The sequence below is a fragment of the Phasianus colchicus genome, chromosome 1 (genome assembly GCF_987193195.1).
Source record: "Phasianus colchicus chromosome 1, bPhaCol1.hap1.1, whole genome shotgun sequence".
Taxonomy (NCBI): Eukaryota; Metazoa; Chordata; class Aves; order Galliformes; family Phasianidae; genus Phasianus; species Phasianus colchicus.
In genome coordinates this window covers 52,585,165-52,608,105 of record NC_143436.1, presented here as the reverse complement: position 1 = coordinate 52,608,105, position 22,941 = coordinate 52,585,165, and the positions used below count along the sequence as shown (strand labels likewise).

At 48.1% G+C, this 22,941-nt stretch overlaps 1 protein-coding gene across 18 annotated transcripts in view; it reads right to left on the bottom strand.

Annotated features, from left to right (window-relative positions):
* Positions 1 to 22,941, bottom strand: part of RBFOX2 (RNA binding fox-1 homolog 2) — a 162,737-nt gene that overhangs the window by 73,613 nt on the left and 66,183 nt on the right. Inside the window, exons 1-2 of one of the 18 annotated variants that reach the window (XM_090143003.1) lie at positions 6,570 to 6,873; positions 2,780 to 2,910 (exon numbers count right to left, since the gene is read on the bottom strand). The exons of 7 other annotated variants lie outside the window; for them this stretch is intronic. In XM_090143003.1, the coding sequence (XP_089999129.1) occupies positions 2,780 to 2,806 (27 nt within the window). In that variant the 5' untranslated portion in view covers positions 2,807 to 2,910; positions 6,570 to 6,873. Of the gene's footprint in view, positions 1 to 2,779; positions 3,625 to 6,569; positions 6,877 to 10,881; positions 11,850 to 17,149; positions 18,007 to 22,941 lie in introns of those variants that run through there. 10 more of the 18 variants (XM_090142983.1, XM_090142991.1, XM_090142955.1 and 7 more) reach the window with 10 other exon arrangements.

Genomic DNA, 22,941 nt, shown 5'->3' with positions numbered 1-22,941 from the left:
CAGACTGAATTTTAAGCAGGATAACAGGAGGAGAGGGCTTTAACAGTAGCCCAGCCTCCCAACCCAAGGGCAGGCTTCAGAGCCTGCTAAAAGATTACCTTTGCAATTACTTGGACATTTTTGGTGTCTCCTTGCACCCTGAGATTACAGGATACTCAGACTGCAGTTCCACTTTGGCATTTACAAACTGACTACTCTGGGAGAAAGTCTCCATTACAGGCAGAGCTGGTAGTGCCACCTACTATTAAGGCTGCTGATACTTCCCATTACAAGACCCTGCTTTCAGTTGTTCACAGTTCTGAAAAAACATCCAAACCCTTACTCGTGCTGTCTCCATTTTTATTTGGGGGTCACTAACATTTGGTTTTGCTTATCTCTTACATTCTATTAAGCTAGTTTGCTAGCAAAGCTATACACAATGGTCCAAAAAAAAGGTTAAAATTACTTAAAAAAATAATCCAGCATACACAGTCTGTAGCAAAGGGAAGAACAAATCTGTTCTTTGCATTTATCATGGAAAGAACAAACGTGGACAAAGTTCAATCTGAAATATTAGGAAAGATTTAGTAACGCATGGAAAACAAGGGACGTGGACTGTCAGGGTAGGCAACAGCACCACAAATGTTTTAAGGCAGGCTGCTCAAGCCCTCCACAGCAATGCTTTATATGCCATCAGTCATATCAGGAAATAGGAACGCTCCTGAGGACTACTGGCAGTGCCACTCATGTCTCATTTTCTGTGATTTCATGCTCTAGTTCAGGCCTCGTCCACAGCTTACAGGAGATGCAGGCCATGCCAGATGTCTGGAGACCAACAACAGCAGAAGGATGACCCGTCTCCTGTACTTTCAACTGTCCCCTTTGTTGGGACCACGTAGCATCACACAGCAGTTACCCACTCCAAATACAAACAAATAATAATCTAGAGATGTAGAAGAAGAAAAGTAAATTGGGACTAGGAGCCTGAGAATCGAGAGGATATACAGTTATTCGGGAAGAAAGATATGAGACAAGTTTGACTGCAGTAGGAGCAGGAAAGGATAGACTTGGATGGGACAAGCTATTGACTGGAGCTCATGAGGAATGAGTGAGAAGATCCATCTCACCTTAGCCGTTCATGCCAGGGTCACATAAGGATGGAAGAGAAGAAAAAACATGTCTATTTGTGCATGCCTAACACTGCAAAAAGTCACCATTCCTCTGCTGTCAGCAAATCTATAAAACCAACTGGCAAACACACATCAAGCCAGTCTGTGCAGAAAACGACAGCTAATTACACATTCAGGGTAAGTGGCAGAGGTCTGTGGGATGCATCTGGAACAGCCAACCCTGCTACTGATACTGGCAGAGGTCACCGTGGTGCCACATGGACTGGAGCTGGGGGGATGGAAGGATGGCTGTCTGGTTTTTCTTTCCTTTTTTTTTTTGTGGAAAAAAATAGCAGGCACTCATGTGATTAAAGACCATCAGAAATAGACACAGAAATACAGAGAGCAAACAAAGGTTTCCTTCCCAACTTAAAATATGGAAATGCCCTAGAACTGAAGTGCCTTCCCATTACCATCTCGATACTCTCAATTCAGTTAATGAATAATGTTGCTGAATCGTATCAACAGACAGTTTTGCAAAGCAATATAAATAAATCCATCAGATATTTTAAACAAATCACGCTGTTGAACAGACCCCGCATTTGTCCCATTTTCTTTTCTATATGCGAAGCACACTACTTTTACATGGCTTTCACTCGATCATTAATTGCTTTCGCTTCTGGGAACCCTACAAAAGCAGCCTATCCACTGCAAAAACCATCCTGCATGGCACAGCATCACAAAGGACTCCGCAGTAGCAAACTAAAATGCTTTTGGGAGGAATGTTAACATCCTTCTACTCAGATTCCAGGAAGAAGACCTGACTACATCCCTTCAAGTGTTATTCAAGACCACACTGAGGCAAAATAACCACTTCCTCACGAGTATTTAGAGGAATGCCCTTTAGTGAATTCTTTGACTTTGCAGCTAGGAGGGAAATAGGTCAGGCATTTTACCTGAAGCAGTTAATAAGCCAAGAACCAGAAAATAATGAAAAACAAACAATAATAATAATAAAATAAAGATCACCTCTCCCCCCCAACCCTCTCTGCACTGGTAATGGAGGGAATATTATAGTAAAATGATGGTCAATACTAATTAAATGCACTGGAGCCATCATAAATGAACAACTTGCAGTGAAAGGCATTACTGATATTAAGGGCTCCTTCCTTCTCAGCCTCCAACTGAGGATATTTTGGGTAGCTCGCTACAACCTTCTGCACCAATCTAGATACTTCACAAATTATCAGTTCCTAAGATAGCAATAAAACAGCATTTCACATTACATAGCTCTTCACCCGAGTAGGAAGGCGTGCACTGAGGCAAACCCATGCCCCCTCCTGTCCCAGCTCCCAGATATGTGGGATCAGCTTCCCAGCCACTTGCAGAAGAAACGCGCTGCAGAGCAGTGGGGTTTTTTCTAAGACAGGGACTTAAGGAAATGGCACCGCCGTATCAGGTTCCCTTTGCATTGCCATCCCTCCTAGGCAATGCTACATGCGACTTCTGCCATCCCGAGGCTGCCCCGTGAGTTTGCTTTTACACCAGCACATCTGAAAGCGCTCGGTAAAGGTGATAAAGGGGAAAAAGCCCTTAAGAATAAGCCTTTCTTAACCAGCAGTTAAATTCCTATGTATCCCAACAATTACAGACACAATCCATAGGCCCACATCAAACAAACAAGTCCTTACATCAGGGCAAGCGAGCTGCAGGTCCATCCTTCAATCTCCGGGGGAGATTCTCCTGGAAAAGGGCCTGGCCAGGACTCCTCTCACACAAACCTCTGCTGCTGACATGGTGCCCGCAGCGCTAAACCGAGGTCCTACGACAAACAGCAGAAGGGAGGCAAGAACTAGGGGGTACACAGAGGCAGAAAGTCAGGTAACGCATAAACAAGCACCACGTTCAGAACGGCAATGAAAGAAAAAGAGCATGAGGCCGTGGGATACAAGAGCAATCCCCTTCAGACAGCTCATGCAGGGGGGGGACACCAAACCAAGGAGCAAATAGCAAATAAGCTGAGGGAGAGGGGGCTGCCATCCTCCAAGCAAGGAAAAGGGCTGGGGAATAGCGGTAGCTCCCTAGAGAATCCCTCAATGCATGGAAAAAGCTCTTTCTTCACCACCACCCCCCTTTTTCGGGGGGAAGGGTGGGGGAAGGGGGAAGGAAGAGATGCTGGAGCATCCAGCTTGCCAGAGGGAAGGAGATCCCAAAGCAGCGATACGGGGACAGGAGGAGAGGCACTCAGGCTCCCCTGCAGACAGTTCAAACAAAGGAGGATGCTCTCCTACAACAGGATGCTTTGCACGTTTGCAAGGTGGCCGTCATGATGGGCATCGCCTCTGGTCCCCAAATCCACCCCCACTGCCTGAGCCCAGCATGAGCACAGACTGCTGTAACGGGAGGTAGGGAGAGATAGGGGAAGAGAACGAGGCAGAGTAAAGAAAAGGAGACAGAGAGGCCTTTAATGAGTCAGCTGCCGCTCTGATTTAAATAAGATCTCCATTTATGGAGCTCTGCCTTTTTTTTTTTTTCCTTTTTTTTTTTTTTTTTTTTAAATCATTGGCTGAGTGAGCAACTTTGGGCCGTGCAAGGTTGTCTCCAGCTGCACACGGGGTCTGGGAGGGAAAGGGTTATGGAAGGGGGAAGGGATGAAAACCTCTGGAAAAAATGAGGCTGCTCTCTGGTTCGTTTTAACAAGGACATAAATTAGTCTCAAAGCCACAAACGCCATCACCTCCCTGAGCCCTGGGCAGAGCACAGCGAGCGAAACACGTGCCAAGATAAACGGCTCTGGCTGCAGCCGCTGAGGGGTGCTGGGGGACAGGAGGGGGCACGCCAGCAGCGAAGGCACCTCGGATGGTGCCGCAAAATGGAGCCCAGTGATCCCACAACCTCACAAAAGGGGACCTTCAGATGTTCCTGCCTACACCCACATCAAAAGGCAGCCACTCAAGGAGGAGAAGGAGGGAAACCGGGGTGCTGCAGGCTGAAAATAGCAGCTTGCCCTGCTCTGGCTTTAATTACGGCGAGTAGCCCTTCCTCCTCCTCCTCCTCTTCCCAGCTTGGAAGAAGGCCCGCGCGCAGGCAGCAGCCCAGGTGAAAGCTCCATCGCGGCAGAAGGGAGGGGAGCAGACAATGGCGGGGTGATTCATTACAAAGGCACACGGCCCTGCGCGCAGCGCTGCCACATGGGCTGCGGGACTCCCGACAGAGGCAGAGCTCCCCTCCCGCCCCCTGAGATGCTCAACACCTTCCCCCTCTCCCAGCTCTGATGGGAAACAGATTCGGAGGAAAACGCCAGCACGGCACTGGGCTGTCCAAGAAAGGGAGGGCTTTGTGCTCCGCGCAAGCCAGCAGCCTCGCCATGCACCACAAGGAGAAAAAGCCCTTAAACGTGGAATTCCCATCCACCCAAGAGTTTCTCTTTCATCTGCAATTAGCACATGTTGTACTGGGCTCCGTTTAACACTCATTTTCACCGATTTAGGATTAAGGGGGGGGATCAGAGAAGGGCGCTTTCTGTTAATGAATCTGAGCTCTTGCTCTCATTAGCTATTTAGGTTTCCTCTTTTTCCCTTCCAGCACCTCCCATCTATCGCTATTTCCATTCTCCTCACCCCACACACTACCATCTACTTTGTCTCACCATCCCCTCGTGCCTATACAGGAGCTCATCTCCCACATTTCCAAAGGAAACGGGCAAGCTGCTCCCTAAAAAGCAACAGACAAGGCAGACAGCGGCGTCTGGAGATGGAACCAAGCAGAGCAAGGCACTGCTACAGCAATGCCGAATTCATTCAGCAGCTTCAGGCACCAGCAGCGTGGACTTTTCATAAGCTAAATGGAGCCCCAAGGAAGCAAGTTCACAAGCTGTGAATGAGGCCACGCCACTGCAGCAAGCTGTGGATGGGGACATCGCCCTGGAGATGCCACGGTCCCCCATGCAGCCCAGCACTGCGGTGCTCATCTAAGTGAGCATCATCATCATCCCCAGAGCCCCAGCCAGGGGAAGCCCAAGCTCTCCTCCCTTACTGATGGGGTTTTCTCACACGTGCATCTCCCTCAACATCAGTGCATCACTATGCGGTGCAAACCCTGCAATCCTAGCCTGGGTACTGCATGCTCTTAAGACAGCTATAATGCAAGGTCAAGCAACGCGAACAATGTGTGGTCCACAAGGGTATCTAAGAACCATTACAGTAGGAAAAGACCACTGAGGTCATCTAGCCCAACCACATCCCAAACCTCTAGGTGAATTTGTGCCCTCCCATTTCACCTAGTGCTCCAGCAGCACCCCATCCTCCCCAGCACCTCTTTTTCCGTATCAGGCAGCTTTGGGGTGCCAGCTCCCAGGCACACACTGACCGCACGCACTCAGCGCCATCCCGCACTGCATAACGGTGGTGGCAGGGAGCACCCTGTATATACAGCTGTGCATAGCAACTCCAGAGCGTGCCCACAGGCATCCCCTTCCATCCAGCCTGGCATAGCCCGAGCATGCAGCCACACACAAACGGACCCCGCCTGCAAAGAGACAGCTTTTCTGCATCACTCACGGAACTAAACATAGGTTCAGAGTGCCTCCGGAGATTTCTGCAGAGCTCTTCAGTCTTAAAACAGAAAGCCTCGGTCCAGATATAAAGGAATCAGTAATGGATGGGACGAAACAGCAGGAGCAGAGGTGGGGCTTGGGAGATACCTTACTGCATAGGATGGAGACCCATTTTTCAGCCCCTGACAATGCAAGCGGGATGGGAGATGAAAGGGTCAGAGAGGGTGTCCCTCCCTGCAGCAGATTGCTCGGCCCCGTGCAGTGGGACATGCAGAGCTCGGTCAGGGCTGGCACAGGGGGACACAGCCGGGGACAACGAGTGCAGCCAGGGCTACAGTGTGCGTCTGGGTAGGAAAATGCAAAGCTCCGCAGGAAAGAAAGAAGAAAAAAACCGAACTGAAGAAAAGTTCCTTGCGAGAGCCCTTCCCTCCGCCTCCCCTCAGGAATATCCCCCCAAGGTTCCCAGCTCCGCAAGGCACTGCGGGGCATTATATAATGCCCAACTCTAAAGAATTCCAGCTCTGCGATGCCGCTCTCCTCCTCCCTTTGCCCCCCTCCCTCCGGAGGCGACTTGCAGATGCCATGCCAAAAATAACAAGTTTTTTTTTTTTAAAAAAAAAAAAAAAACCGACCCAAATCCCAAACCACATAGCAGCCTTACAAGGCGAGCAGCGGGCGATGCACACCCCTCGACCGCCGGGCAGCTCTCGGTTCTAGGGGGGGCCGCTCACCTTTGTGCTCCCCGGGTCCGGTGGCCGCAGCCCCGCTCTCCCTAGAGGGCAGTGCGGGACCCCCGCACCAGGTGAGCGGCGGAGCGCCGGGGCTCTCTCCCACCCACCCCCCACCCCCCGGGCTCCGGCAGAGCCCCGCGCTGCCCTCTCGCCTCCGAGACAAAGCCGGGCACGGCAGCCACCCGCCAGCCTTACCTGAGTTACCATTTTCTTTTTCTCCATAAACCAAAATGGGGGAAACCCGGCAGCAGAGGAGGAGAAAGGGAAGGGAGAAGGGGAAAAAGGGGAGGGGGAGGGGGGGGGAAAGAGAGGGTTGGAAAAAAAAAAAAAACAAGGAAAAAAAAAAAAAGCAGCAGCCCCGAGGAGGCGGGCGGGCGGCGGGTGCCTGCGCTGCACTGCCTTGCCGGCGCGGTGCCCCCCGAGCCCTTTTTCCTCCCTTTCTTCTCTCGTGTTCCTCCCTTTCTTCCCCCTTCCTCCCGCCGCCCCCCCCCGGCTCATCCAGATGGCTGCGGGAAGCACCGCCCCCGAATGCCGAAGGTAATTAATGCGAGCCGGGCCCACCCCCGCCCCGCCCGCCTCGCCCCGCCCGGCCCGGCGCGGCTCCGGAGGGGTTCCGCGGCTCCGGGAGCTCCGGCCGCCCCCCGCCTGGCGGAGCGGCGCTACCCCCAGCCGGACGCCGCGGGGCGGAGGGGCGCGTCCCGGCGCGGGGTGCTGAGCTGTCAGCCCCGCACAAAGGGGAGCGGAGGGGGTGCGCGGCCCGGGTGCTGAACCGGAAGCAGTAGCAGCGCCGGGAGCTGCGTTTCGTTCGTGATAAAAACCGGAGGGCGCCGGGCTCCTTCCCAGCTTGCTTATTTCCCCCTTTCCGCACCTCCCCGTTTATCTTCAGTGAGCATCTGGCCCTCATTACTTCCGCACCTGAGCTGCCTGCGGCTGGCGGCATTCCTTCCCTAGGGAGCCCAGGAAGGACCCTCTGCTGGTGCCTCACTGTGCAGCCGGACCCCAAACACCCAGATTTCCCCAACGCGCTACCCAGACACCGGGCACGGTTCCTCAGCCAGAGCAGAGTGCTGAGCTGAGCTGCCCTTCTTCTTGACCCCAGGCCCTCAAGGGGCTCCCCAGGCTTTTCTAGCAGAAAAGACAGCGCAGTAACACCTTTCATCCCCGTTTGCTCTCCTTTGCATTCATAGCCTCTTATAATTTACACTTAGATATATACACCTAGTGGTGATTCTTCACAGCCTCGTGTTGCTGTGCTGCTCCATTCTGCTTCCCAATCTGATGGCTGCAAACCCACCTCCTCCTCCTCCCTCCCTTTCTCCTGTTCTCCTGCCAAAGGGCAGCAGGAGCCTCGCAGCCCGACTCCCTCCTTTGCTGTGAAAAGCCCGAGCAAGCTGCTGCCTCACTGCTCTGCTGAGATGCAGAGAGCCCCAGCGGGCAGCCTGCTGTGTGGTCCTCTGGGAGGCAGCCAGGCCTCACACGGCCCCATGGGGCTCTGACTCAGAGTCCGTGTTCTCCTGAGTTATTTCATCCTCTCCACTAACTCACTTTTGAAGACACGACAGGTTTGCGGGCCATATTGCACAACTAGGGAAAGTCTTGGATTTTTTTTTCCCCCTCTATTACAAACCTGAGATTCCACAGCACAATTCTGGGTCAAAACACGGTGACCTCCTTATCCCTTCGCCACGACAAAGCTCTGAGTTTTAGCTACATGCATCTCGTCTTCAGCTCTCTGTAAATCAATCAGCATTGACTCCATTCATTTAAACTTAATTCAACTTTCGCATTCACCCAGTTTCTACTGTGCCACAGGGTGGCAATTTCTTATCACAGATCAAAGGATATAGTACGGACCTTTAGAATCACAGAATCATAAATGTTGGAGAAGACCTCTAAGATCACCCGGTCCAACAGCCAGCCCATCCCCACCACACCCACAGAACCTCAGTGCCACATCCACACAGTTCTGGAACACCTCCAGGAATGATGACTGCACCACGTCCCTGGGCAGCCTGTGCCACTGCAGCACTGCTCCTTCTGAGAAGAAATCTTTGCCAATATCCAACCTGCCATAGAGGCATGCTACATTCATCCCATCTCAGTGAAACAGCATCATTTTCTAAACCATTCTGGCCTCCACCTTAAGAACTCTCGGAAATATCTGCCTCAGAAGAGTCATTTGCAGAAAGGAGAGAATGGGTAAGTCCCTACTCAAACACTGTGCCCTGCCCTGCGTTGCCTCCTGCCACCCTGCTGGTACAACTGCTCTGAGCCTGTGCCAGAGGACTAGGGATTCCCATCGGTCTGAAGCATCTCCTCTCTCTTGCTTCAAGTTTATCTACCTTTGCTCCTGTCTGGCAGAAGAAAACACCCGATTTCTAATGGATAAGTTCAGGCAACAAGAATCACAGGTCCACAGGAGATCTGACTGCCCCCAACCCATCTGAACTGAACATCTAACACAGAGTTTCAAGAGCTTCAAGAATACCACTGAGAACAACATGATACTTGTTAACACTTGAGGTCTTTGTTGTCTTGGGCTCACCCTGGAGCCAACAAAGCAACATCCAATAATGAATAAGGCAGATAAAATTAATTGGTTGATCCGTGCCAGTCACCCTTCCCCCTGAGGACTGGGGTTCAAGCACCGTCTGACGGTCAAGCACAATAAGCTTGGTGGGCCCCTGCTTAGCTACCCTTTTATGCTCTCTATAAAAGGCAACCAAGGACCCCAACTGCAGAACAGACCGCTGAAAGCAACAAGAATGCACAAGCAGAGCTAAGCACTGGAAGCCCAAGGAACATACTGCTTGGCGCCATGAGATCATCCCTTCCTACTTACTGCATTTATTCAAAAAGCACATATTTAGAACAGATCTAGATGCCAATACTTGTGGTTCTCAAGGGGGTTTGTGCATCATAGGCACACACGCACTGAAACTTCTTTCCTATACTGTGGAAGTGGCATTATAGCATCGCAGAATCATGAAGGTTGGAAAAGACCTCTAGGATCACCTGGTCCAACCGCCAGCTCATCCCCACCATGCCCACCGACCATTCCTCAGTGCCACATGCACACGGTTCTGGAACACCTCCAGGCACGGTGACTGCACCACCTCCCTGGGCAGCCTGTGCCACTGCAGCACCGCTCTTCTCTTCCTGAGAAGACATTTTCCCTAATATCCAACCTGTGCTCACCTCAGATGTACCTGATGACATAGTTCCTATCATTCACACCCTATCAGGAAATGAGTTGGATGAGACCGTTCAAGCAGCAGGTGATGGAGCAAGGCTGCTGAGATCACGCTGGAGAGAGAACTAAGGAACTAACCTTCAGCTGGATCACAAGTGGTTTACATGAACACTTCCAAAGTGACAGAAATGGAGAGAGAAGAGAAAGCCACAACCACTCTGCTTTCAGTAAGTTTCAGGACTTTTTCTTTTGCTATGCCTCTAATTCCCCTGTGCCGCTAGGGTGGAAAGAAAGCACAGCCTTCGATTTTAACATCCCATTACCTGCATTTCTGTGCTGGCTCAAGTTTAGATGGAGCAAACCTGCCAGCTGGATCAAGGCCAGAGGGAGAAAAAAAAAGGTTCAAGTGCAAAGAACCAATTTATCAGGAACAAATCTTAACAACCAAAAGACACACTTCTGGTGGTGGAGCCTATTCATGTACGTAACAAAACCCGCGGTACAAGGTAACCTAACAAAATACTCTTTAGCAGCTATCTGAACTATCTCAGGGTAGATAATCTTCACCTCGTAGTCTACCTTTCACATTTTCTGGATGAATTTGGGGCCTCTGAGGACGAGGAATGCTGACACTGAATAGCCGAGGGCTGCACAGAGAACATCATCCTTCACTTGGCTCCGAAAGCATTCGAGCCTGACCCACGGCCTCTGGCTTCTCCAAGACTTCACAGGACGGGCCAGGAACGCACACGTGTGCTCCAAATATAGCCCCCTCCCCAGCAAGGCTTGAGCAAAGTGCTGCACCCATTCCTGTCGCCCTACAGATCCTTGCTGGGTCTCCAAGAACGGTAGATGACAAACAAGACTTTGCTCAAGGTTTTGTTGGTGGTTTCAGGGGAGGGAGGAGGAAAGCGGGCGAGCAGCCGCTCCCGGTGGCTTGCCAGCCCCGAGGGACAGACTGCAGTCACACTCACAAGTCACATGCCCTGGACAAAGCAGCGAGGCACTTGACAACACAGCAGTTGGCAGAGCATGACATTGCTGTCAAATCACACCCCCCCCCCCCATAAAAAAAAAAAAAAAAAAGTATTTTAAAAGCCAAAAATGCAAAACAAAGCACACAGGTCTCAAACACCGCAGTCCGGAAGTGCCAAACAGGAGCTCTCGCATGCAAGGAGGCTCAAGGCAGAGCCTCTGGGGAGCCGAGGCCTGGCACGCGCTGAGCAGCGCCCTACCCAACCTGCGCACAGGCTGCGGCGTGCCCCAGGAGCAAGCACCGCGCTGCCGTACAGATGCCGCTCTCCTCCCGCTTACCTGGACAACTGGGTATTGATAATCCATACAATACACACCATACATAGCCAAAGATCCTCCAGGTGAAGGCCAAGAGGACGCGGGACTGGAGGCTTCAGACGCGAGCCTCCGTCTCTCAGCCTGGTGGGAAGGACTCTGGCAGCCCTGCGCAGTGCTTGGCTCAGGCCTCTGGGGCCACTCAGGTTGACACTGGCTCAGCTGAAAATAAAAAGGCGCTGCCTGGCTCGGCTCGGCTCAGCCCCTCTCTTCTGGGATCCAGCGAGGCAGCGCTCAACCATACGCAGCGGAGGCTCCTAAAATTAGAAATCCCGTACGGAGAATGGCCCTGGAAGCCTCGACCGCGCGGCGTCCTGCAGTGCCCGGGCAGCAAGTGGCGTGGCTGCCGGGGAGCAGGGAAGGCAGGATCCTCGCTGCAGCCACCGGGGATGGAAGGAAGCAGACAGCATTTCGGATCTGAAGAGAGCATATGTTCTGGGCTCTAGGTGCGTCAGAGGGAACGCTCCCAATCCAGGACAGCGAAAAACATATGGGACTGCTCCTCCCCCAACCCCAAACTCTCCTTGCCGCCCCAGGCAGGGACAGGTGCTGGGATTAGCGTTGCAGAACCCTTTGGTGCTGCGGAGGGGGGCAGAGGAGAGCGGCCGCCTGGGTGCCTCGCGCCAAGGGATCTCTTTCGGGCTGGGTATCGGCTGACGCCTCGCCCTCGCTCCACAGCAGGGCCGGGCAGCTGCCAGGGGGGAGCCAGGCGAGGGGACCCCAGGGCCAGCGGGTCACCCGCTGTCAGCTGTCCCGCTCCCCCCGGGGGTTTCAGCGCTGCCCTGGGGCCATGGGGCAAAGCCAGTTGTTGTGCCCGTTTTTGGAAGTGTCCCCCTCCCCAGCACCTTTTCCAAAGACCCGGGCGTGTTCCCGGGGAGGGATAACTGACAGGGACAGATGTTGGATTGCTCTGACAAAAAAGGCCAGCAGGTTCACCCAGCCCGGCCCCTTGTGCCGGACATGTTACGGAAACCCGAGAGCCCACCAGTGATTCTTAGAAGACACCACACGGGCGGGGGATGAGCGCCCACGGAAAAGAGCGTGAGCTGCTGCCCTGAGTCTACCAAATGGTCAGCAGCCCAAACCTACACATAATTCCAGCTGTCCTCTGAGCAGGTGAAGCCACCTCCCTCTGAGGCGTCCAAAGTGAAAATGCTACAGTGATCAAAACGAAGGAAAGCTCTGCAAATCCCCTCTACTCTTTCCAGTGCACACTGTGTGGTGGTTTGTAGTCTGGGTTTTTTTTTTCGTTTGATTGTTTTCTTTAACCACTTCTGATCTTCAGCTCCTACATAGTGCAGCTGGGTACTACCTACCTGCTCTTTCCATGGCTCTCAAAGCCATTTCTGCACGACAGCATTCAGAGTTTATCAGCTTTAGAGCCAAGAGAGCTGGGTTTCCTTCTCTCATTCTCTCTGCCCCCTTACTGCATTCTTGTGGTTACTTCACTTTACTTCAGACACCAAAACACAAAAAAGAAATGAAAGTCTGAGCTCTGCCCTTGGCTTGCAAATAAATTCCTTCCCTTCAGAGAGAGTTAATTTCTGGGTTTTTTTTGTGATTTTTTTTTCTCCCAAGAAGTTATATTACCTAGCACAGTTTGCATGCATGGCACTTCACAATGTGGGGATGGGTGCCCAAATCGCAGCCTCTGACCTCTCCACCATCAGGGCAGTTCCTGGCGTGTCCTCTGCCCCCAACACCCTTTCTGCTGGGGCCCTTTGCAGAAGGACAGCTAAGAGCAGCAATTACAGTTGCCACCCACCTCTCATCAGCTTTCCTAGGGCCACTCCCGGCCAAATTTGGGAGTATAAAGAGTGCCATTTGCTACTTCTTAAACACCACCAACAGAACACTTCTATAGTTGTTGTTTCCATCTAAAGATTTGCACAGACAACAGAGAAATTAACTGTCCATGAACGGGAAAGCAGCTATGCTTCCAAACCTCCTTGCTGCAGCAGGATGATGCCCAAACACATATCCATCTTCTGCCTTTGCCCAGTTGTGAGACTGACCCCTGTCTCAGATCAACTATCTGGAGCTCACCTCCAGAAGATTATCACAAAATTGCTTGAGCTGGAAGTTGTCCTTAAAGGCCATCTAGTTCACCTCCCCTGCAATGAACAGGCTCACCCACAGCTAGATCAGGATGCTCAGAGCCCCTCCAACCCGACCTTGGGTGTCTCCAGGGATGGGGCATCCACCACCTCTCTGGGCGACCTCTTCCAGTGCCTCACTGCCCTTACTGTAAGAATTCTTTTTCTTACATCCAGACAGAATCTCCCCTTCTTTAGTTTTAAACTCTCTTCCCTTGCTCTACCCCAACAGACCCTGCTGAAGAGTCTGTCCCCTATCTTTACTAAAGCCCCCCCTTTAATTACTTAGATTGCTTGGCTTCCCTTCACTGCCATACCTGCAAGCCCCACCACAGGGCATAGACTGGATCTGCTTTCCTCTCAGCAGCCAATGCTCTCCTTTCTTCCCCCTTCCTGTAACCACATGTTCAATAGGTGTCTGCCCCTCATTCTTTTGCACAGCTCATTATTATGCATCCAGGCAATTTAGTATCTCCAATAACATCTGTTTATGAAAAGGCATTAATTTACAAAAACCCAAAGTCTTTTTCCACATCTTGTTTTTGCTACTTCATATTACTGCCCCAGGTTTTAAAAGCAAATCCCTAACTAAGTTAAAAACCTTACATTTATTTCACAATCCAATTTTTGTTATTTTCAACCAGGCCTCCAGGGAATAAACCATTTCCAAATCCTAGTGCAGATATCTTGCTATCTATAAATAACTGTCAAACAGGCACAACAAAACAAGGGGAGGGGGGGAGCAGGGAGTATCACCCAGCCTCTTGGTTGCTTCAGCTACAGCAGATAAACACACAACTGCAATGCTTTCAAGTTAATGCAGATTTAAGAACTTTGCCTTAACCAACGTTAGGAGACCTGGGTGACACTGCAGCAGTGAGGCATCACATCCCCCATGTCCCAGAGAAAACTGAATTACACAAATCAGCCTTAAACTTGTACCTGCCAGTACAGACACAGCAGGACTACCCACACTTTACTGCCCAGAAATGAGCTACTGTCCATATAGCTGGTCTACCACTGCACGTTGACATGCAACAACAGTATTAGTCAAATATAAGAAGGCTGCACTCCATAATTTTATTCAGAGATAAATGCCCAACTACATTACCATATAACTTGCTATGTACACGTATTTCCAGTAACACAAGTTAGGTAAGTGTGGTAAAACCAAAGCCTTGTTCCTGCAAATGCTTACACAGACAAAAAATTCTAAAATCATAGCAATATTCAAGCTGGAAGAGACCTTCTGACACAAGGAATCACTTCAGCTGTTACTATACAGGTATAGATTATAACATAACCTCATCTCTTCCTAACATTCAGCAGGCTACATCTTGGAATCAGGTTCTGCAGCTATGCTTGCTCCCCTGGGCAAGAGCTGCTCTAGGACATCACCCATCAGCAGCTGGGGGCTGTGCTCATCTCAGGCTTAAAGTTATTCCTGAACAATTTCTGCTTGTCTTTTGTTCCTATGCCAATGCCGTCCTCTGGCTTAAACGTATTTTCTCCTTCCCTTATAATTAACCTCCCTGATGTATCCCCTCTAAACAAGCAGCTGTTCCAGTCTTTTCTCACCACAGGCTTTCTATTCCCCAATCTCTAGAAGCCTTTTCTTCCACCTGAGCTAGCCTGCATTCATCTTTTCTCTTCTTTTTTGAATAAAAAAGACATTAGTCAGAATAAGATGGTCCGCAGCTGATTCGTTTCACAGTTCCAGCACTAAACTGCACCTTTTTTCGCCTTGTTAGTGCCTTCCTCTGTGGCACCACCATCATGCTGTAGATCTGTGCTACAACAGGACCTGTCAACCTATTAAGAAAACAAATTGTTACTTTAAAGAGCTAGGTTGACCTGGCACAACCATGTTCTGATGAATTTGTGTTGTATTTTATCCCATTCTTCATTAGTGTCCTAGTCTTTAATTACTATTTCCATTTCAGATTTTGCATACAAGAGGCTGGACCAACAGGTCTGTACTTACTCAGGTCATCCCCCATAAAAAGGGCTGTGACGCTTCCTTTTCTCCAAGCAAATGATACCACTCCTGATTTGATAGCATTAGTAAAACTTGCATTAGATCTGCAGCTTTGTTCTCTCACTTTCAGAATCAGGTAGCATTGCTACCCAAGCAGACCACACGCACTAGGGCCCACGACATGTCTCTAACATGGCTGTTCCCACAGTAATTCCACGCCCGCTACTCATCCTCTGTGCCCACGATCAACTCTTTCAACAACAGAAAAACATTTGCTTTTGTTCCTATCTCCTTTACTGGTATGTATATATATATCCTAGATATATATACAAATATCTTAGATGTGTCTATCAATTTATCTATCTATCTTATCCTACAGATTTACCTTCCTTAACTGTCTTGTCCTCAACACTGAGTGGCCCCACATCCTTCTTTCTCTTTTGCTGTATTTTCAGAAACTGTTACCCATTTTCTTAGTAACATTTGCAAGGTTTAATTCAGCCAAATTTTTGGCATTTTACCCCTTATCCCCACATTTCTTGACTCCGAAGACAGAGCAGGCTCTGCCGATTCTTTTGAACTTCTCTTTAAAACTTCTCTTTTAAACGTCTCTTGTAAACTCTCTTTTCACACCCAGTATCCTTTCTATGATGATTATGGCTCCACTTAAGCTGAAGTTTTTACATACAAGCTTTTCCTTCCTTTACTTGTATCATAAGGAATATGCATCCAAAGTACCACTGACAAATAGAAAAGAAAGTAAAATCCCCACCACCACACAGCTCTACATTCGAGTGTCTCACTTTTCAATCCAGTACACTGACCTCATTAAAGATGTCACTTCATGTATTGAAGTTTGTACCACCATCACCCAGTCCCAAGCTGGGGACATAGAGGCTCCTGAACAGTTTGTTTTCCTGCAGCAGTCGCACTGGCTATGATACATCCACTGTCTCAGCCACAGATGATGCTACAGTGAAGAAATCTTTCAACCCTATTATTATTAGCAGCATTTGTTCTCCAAGCTATATCTGAGAAATTAAAGTTTCTCGTACTAATATTTATCTCTATAATGGTTCTGGGAATAATATCATTTCACAGATTCGAGTCTGTATCCGAGTCCAATCCTAGGAGAGATTTCAGCAGACTCACAGGGCTCCCCCTGGGACCTCTTTTACCATTCTTCCCCACAGCAATTTTGACCAGGAACAGATCCTGTGTTATCAGTATTACTCTTTTTTCTTCTTTACAGTCTACTGCATACAATACAGCCTATCACCTTTTACATCTACCCTATCTGAACCACACATAATCTCAAATACATGTTAAAGTCACGATTACTATTCTTGCAGATTGATATTATCCCTATAATATCCAGTTTCATGTTCTGCACCAGTTGCTCTGGTTCTTCTACTTGCTATTTCTAATGCCAAGAGCTTGAAAAAAAAACCAACCCTGGTGTGTCTGCATATTTACCGATCACACAGCTCACAGCTCCCTCTACTAACAGCATCACCCATCTAGTTAGTGCTGAATTTTATTATCCTTTCTATAACATTGAATTTTATGATTTTCCATCTCCTACCGACCCATCACTTTGCCTAGAGACACTGTTTTACATGCCACTGTAGCAGCGTTTACCTAATTTTCCTCTTTCTGTGTGTTGAGCAAGGCACGGAGATTACACAAGTTTTTCCCAACGTTCCCAAAACCTAGGATTTTATTTCACATGCACAGCTCTCTTTGATGTCTGCAGACTGAGGAGAGTTTTTGGAAAACACAAGACCACAACCCTGGGCTTTGCTTTGCCTGCTCTCCTCGGGCTGCATAGAGCCAGCACACTAAGCCACAATTCCAAGTACAGTCACACGGACACAGACTAGCTATGGTCTCCCCACACTTGAAGTGTAGACATTTTTCATGGACATATTTTTCAAAAATTGATCAAAATCAAAGTAGTGTGGGGTTACAGCCATATAGCATGGAGCCCGAGCTACATCCACGCTGTACAGTTGTTACACCACACTGATCTTTACTAAGGAAATTACACCAAGTTTCATTTTATAAACTGAATTTATAAAATCTTTAGTATAATTCTCTGTTCTCCAGACAAATTAATCTAAGCTTTATCTAGTTACTCCCTCTAAAGAGCTCTTACCTCCGCTGATTCTAATTCTCCATCGCTAGAAGCCTGGCTGATGCTCTTCCTCTCACCCACCAAAAATGGCATCTTTAACAATTAGCCAATCACTACATCTGCTAAACTGGGTCATCAGGGATCTGATGAGCAGCTTACAATATGTCTCTGCTTTTTAAAGACTGATGTAAATGTAGGAAACATGCCAGCAAGCAAGGATGCATTTTCTGGCTGGGTATGTACTGATTTCCACAGCAGTTAAATAGATCAAGCAGCTCAGCCAGCTTGTACCAGTGTTAGACAAACAGCACACGGTACCAGGATTACATCTTTAAAACTGCAAGAGATTCTTCATTTTGCACCAAAGCATCCCACACAAGGTGGGCACAAAGGTGGCCTTTGCTCATGCCAGGTGAGAACTGCACTGCAAAGCCATCACTCTCAGGCAGGGCTGCATTTTCTGGTCTTCTGGTTTGGTTGTTTGTTTGGTATGAATAGGTGTAACTTGTTTTCCAAAAAGCTTGTTTGATTGTTTTCTTCCAAATTTGATATAACCGAGGACTAGAACAAAGTGACGGATCAGCTATTCGGGAGAGTAAACAACTCAGCACCAAGCCACCGTGGGTTTTTGCCAGTGAAACATGTTAAGCATGCTAATGCTTAAGATCAGGGATGAGATGCATTAAGCAGAAATGGAACCAGCAGGTCTGGGGGATGAGGAGCAGCAGCAGAAGCAAACAGGAGCGTGTTGGATTAGTGTAATAAGAACATCACAGAGAAGCATTTCAATGCTCTGGTAAAACCATAGGAACCACTGCTCTCCCGAACCTGGTCTGATTAGTTAGTGTTACTGATTCTTTACATTCATTAGGATTAATGTTCCTAAACCACATTAGTACAAATGAAATTACCAAAAAAATACACTTTGAATCCAAGGAAATTAAAATCCCTCTGGCAAAAGAGCTAAGAAGCCCAAAGCTAGAGAAAGCGGCCAATATCGAGTTACATGTAGTGGAGAAGATAGCCCCATCACAGTGCTGCTCCTGCCAAGGAAATCTCTCAGGCACACAATGGGACCTCAGTCATTACCTCCTCCTGCTTTCATGGACACAATTCAAGACTTTAAGAAGTTTAAAAGAGAAAAATACCGAAGACCTTATTTAATAAAATGGAAGCTCTCAAATAGTTCCTGTTCATTTCCTTTCCCCTCAGAGCGTTGGAGATTTCCCTTTTCAATCATCTTCTGCTGCACATTCTCCATTCGCAAAGCAGTGTGCCCCTATCAAAGCGTTACACTCAACTTTCAGCTTCTTTCACAATACCAACTTTAATATCTATACCTAGTTTATAAGACAAATTAAAACAAAACAAAACAAAAAAAAAAAAACCCTTTCCCTATGACCACAAACCACAGATATTTTAAAAAAGCAAAAAGGATGAGAAAAGCGGTTAAAGGAAGAAACCAGAATCCAGAAGAATATCCCCAGCACTGATTGCAGAAGTAGCAATGCCTAATGTAAAACCACCTGCACACATCTGCACAGTCAATACAAGCAACCAACTTTCCCAAGGCGCTGCTTCACAAGCCTTTATGGCCACAGTAAATAGCAGCTGGAAGACTTGCTGGCAGCCCCGAGGAACAGCGATGGTCTCAGCCCAGGCCCAACATGGAGCCACAGACTTCCCAGCACAACTGTGCACGGCTGAGCCCTTGGGAACTCTGCTCCAACAGTGATAGAGCCATCAGACAGATTTTTGAGTTAATGGGAGCAAAGCTTCCAAGATGCATGAAATTATACCCTCGCCCACCTCTGTAAATCATCATCTGGACCACTCAGACACATTCGTTTCTAAGGTAAGATGGGTGGTGAGGTGGGGAGAGCATAAATTCTACTCCTATAGCCAGTACGGCATCTTCCCTTAAGCTGCAGCATATGCATGCAGGTCAGTGAGCTCAGGAGATTTGGGCATCCTAAAAGGCAAAGACTCATACAATCAGTAAGGTTGGAAAAGACTACTAAGACCATCTGGTCCAACCATTAGCCCATCCCCACCATGCCCACTGATCACTTCCCTCAGTGCCACATCCACACGGTTCTGGAACACCTCCAGAGATGGTGACTGCACCACCTCCCCGGGCAGCCTGTGCCACTGCAGCAAGGCTCTTTATTAGAAGAAATTTTAGCTAACATCCAATCTGAAACTCCTGGACAGACTCGACTAAGGCTTCAGGGACAGTGAGAGATATTCCTTTATTAGTGATGGAGTTTTTGTTTGCCTCTACCACTCCCAAAGGAAGCTGTGTTGTCCTGAAACCGATCTAAAGAAGCTGAGCAGCTAGGCAAGATGCACACTCTGAACTCGGTCATAAGATACCTGCATCCTGTTACTGTCCTCTGCTCTTCCCTGCAACACCTACACTTAGCTATTAAATATTAATGGTTTGTCTAGACTGGAAAACTAGCACAGTTTTAAAACACAGTCGCAAACACACAGCATAAGAGAACAGGTCAGAATTGAAAATAATTATTTCTTAAGTACCACTTATTTTCAAAGCCTAAACACACTCTGCTTTAGGGAAGGGCATGGAAAATGGAGGACAGGACACCATGTGAGCCTGCTAGAGCAGCACAGTGCAAGACCTCTGATTACTGGAAAACTGGCTTTTTTGGTTTTTAGAGCTTTCTTGCAGCCATCCAGTAGAACAGGAGCATTGGCAAGCTTCAGAAGCCTACAAAATAAAGCATGAAAAAGCTTGGATCTTCCTCAAGCAGAATCCAGGATCTCTGAATACCCAATCCACACAGTTAAAGTTGTCAAGAAAGACACAGTGAAGTTGCAAGAGAGTGAATTATCTCGATCCTGAAGTTAGATCAGTGTAGACAGGAGCCTCCCAAAGTTGGTGAAACCTCATACTAATACAGAGGTTGTATACACACAACCTCAGCTGCCGAACAAAGACCCAGAGTCTGTTCAGGCAAAATTGAGACTGCCTGAAGTCTGACTCTTAAATTATTACAGAGGAGAAATGTCAGGTAGTGACGAACACTCATCTGAACTTTGAAAAATCCACTGTCAGAAGACTGCGCTCCCAAAACTTAACGTTTTAGGCATCATGCTAGCTAACGAGCCAGCTCCCAGGAAGACAGCTTTAACAGGACAATAACTCACAAGAATATATTAGTGATTAAGTTGCAAAATAAAGCTGACAGCAGTCTGGATATACCAGCAGCATGCGTAAGACACAACTTCAACTTTCGTGTCTACCTCAGCCCGCTGCTTTACACACATTACAAAGCAGGTTTTAATTATGCTGTCTTGAGAAAACACCAGCACATCTGAGTATGACACGCGACAAGCCCTAAAGGAGCTTCTAAAACCAGACAGGCTCCATCACTTTGGTTATTACCAGAGGCACAGTATGAAGGGGAAAAGAAAATATATACATCTTCCAGAAAAAAAGAAAAAAAAAATACCACGTGTTGAGCCTCTTTTCAAGGAGAACTCCAAGTGCTTGGCAATGCTTCAGGAAGAAAATAAGTGTACTTCTGGGCTAAGCCATTTGGCAAAGAATGTGATCATAGCACAGCTTTCTTCAGGGATCACTTGTGTATGCACTGATCTTGGTAATGCTAGATGTCCGTCAAAATGCTTTCTGCCTCTTACACGAGAAACAAAAAGGCTTCCAGATGCAGGATTTCAACATCAAAGAAGAGAAGAAGTTTTCTCTTGGTAGTTTAGACATTACGTGACAGCCACGCTACCTTTCTTTATTCCCTGGAGTGGGAGGGGAGAAGGGGAAACAAAGACAAAGAACTCAGCCAAGAGCTTCTCTTCACTGTAGAGGCCTGTTATATCTACCAGTGAGCTCCAGATCCTCAGCGAACAGCTATGCCCACCTGAAGTACAGATTTGCCAAAATCCACTTGGATTTTCCCTTAGCAGGCTGCAGCAGTTCAATTAGACTATCCTTCAGGGGACAACTTATGCCTAGACACTTAACAAGGAGATCCAGAAGAGAAAGACTTAAGCCTGAGCATTTCTCCAGATCTACGTTAAGCCTACAAAAATTAAGGTTAATTCCTTAATTAAAGATCTATCTTCGTAGGAATAAATATTATTAAAAGTCACCAGATGGTAATATCCGAGATACTCTCACCAAGTATTTTTAACTGAATGAATCACAAACGAGGGCTGCACTACACTGGAGATTTCGCCGGCGGTGCGAAGAGAAGCGACAGTCGCTGCACTTCCTGGTGCTCGGCGGTGTCTCTCCGGACAGACCCCTTTTGCTGTGGGTTGGAGCCAACATGTTTCACCTTGCCTCAGCCTGAGGCGAAGGCAGCACGTGATCGTTTATCACAGAGCATTTCAGTACAAGGCAGCGGCTTGCTCACATTGCCAAGAGCTCAAGCCCTAGCAGGGAAGGGTTGGGTATGGGTTTTCCTCCCCCCATCGCTTATCAAATTGCTCCCATGTGACAAACTAAAATAGCAAAAGGTACTTGTGTCAAAATAAAGAGCGTCCACACATTAAATCACGCTGGTATTGACTGAGATTCACCCCTACCTTAGATCAGCACAGCTCCCCTACCACGCATACAGAGCCAGAATTTGGGGGAAAGGATTCCCCAGGCAGTCGTTTGTTCTTTTTATGCAGGAGCAAAGGCATTTCCTACCTAAATTGGTTCCATCAGAATAGAAGAGCAGCTGCCCACACACTGTAACCATGCAAGCAAAAGACAAAATATGTCAAAAATATTATTTAAGCTCAACTCTTAATTGAATGGAAGTACAAGAGAAATAAACAGGAAGCACGGGCCGCGTGAGATACTGGTAGGAACTGAGGAGCTGGAGAATACTGCAGGTAGGTCCTTCAGATGCTGAAACAGCACGTCACCAGTACATCTCAGAAAATGCTTTGGAAATGGTTCCAGCATAGCAGCATATAGAATGTGACACCTTCAGCATAATCTGCAAAGACAATTTCATGAGAGAAGAATTACATCTGTCCATTAATTTCTGTCGACCTCAATTTAAAATCTTGAACGCTGCTGCAAAGCAAAGCTTCAAGTGAATCCTGCTTTTTCTCCATTCCCATTAAAAAAAAAAAAAATCCCAAACTCCTCAAACTTGCAGCCAGCTCAAAAGAGATTTGAGCAAAATACCAGAAGCACTGCAGCAAAGAGTTCGGTGCATTTGCTGAGTGCACAGAAAGGCTCCAGAAATAGCACGCAAAGCCAAGGTTTGGCAAGAACAACACAGTTTACCCTGAAAGAAGAAAGTCAGACTAGCTAAATGAATGGCAACAGCAGCAAACCGTGCCTTAATGCAGGAGCGACCCCAGGGACTCCTTTCCTCAGGGCAGAAGTGCTGCTTACTGCTGTGGGTGTTACAGCCCCACTCTGGTGGTTTTACTCAAGAAGCAGAAAGCTGTGGTGGAGAAAGAGAAGGTAAACTGAGGCCACGCCAGCACTTTGGTATCAAGCAGTCTTCACGTCACCTTCTGCTTCAGACTGAGACAAAAATAGCAAGAGGCGGGAAGACCTAGATTTTGTGTTTGTTTGCTTGGGAAACCTATTTATTTCTGAGAAAGCTGCAATGATCAAAGCCCAAAATTCTGGATTGTTTTCATCACAAAGTCCCAAGACATGGGCTCAGTAGTCTTCAATTGGTACGTAATGTAATGGCTAAAAATATTTTTCCAACATCCATGAGGACAGAATGAAGCCTGAGGCCCCTGGGCCTCCCAGCCAGCTTAGAACAGGCCAAAGCACCTTGAGGCTCTGCACAGCCACTACTGAGGGCCTCCTC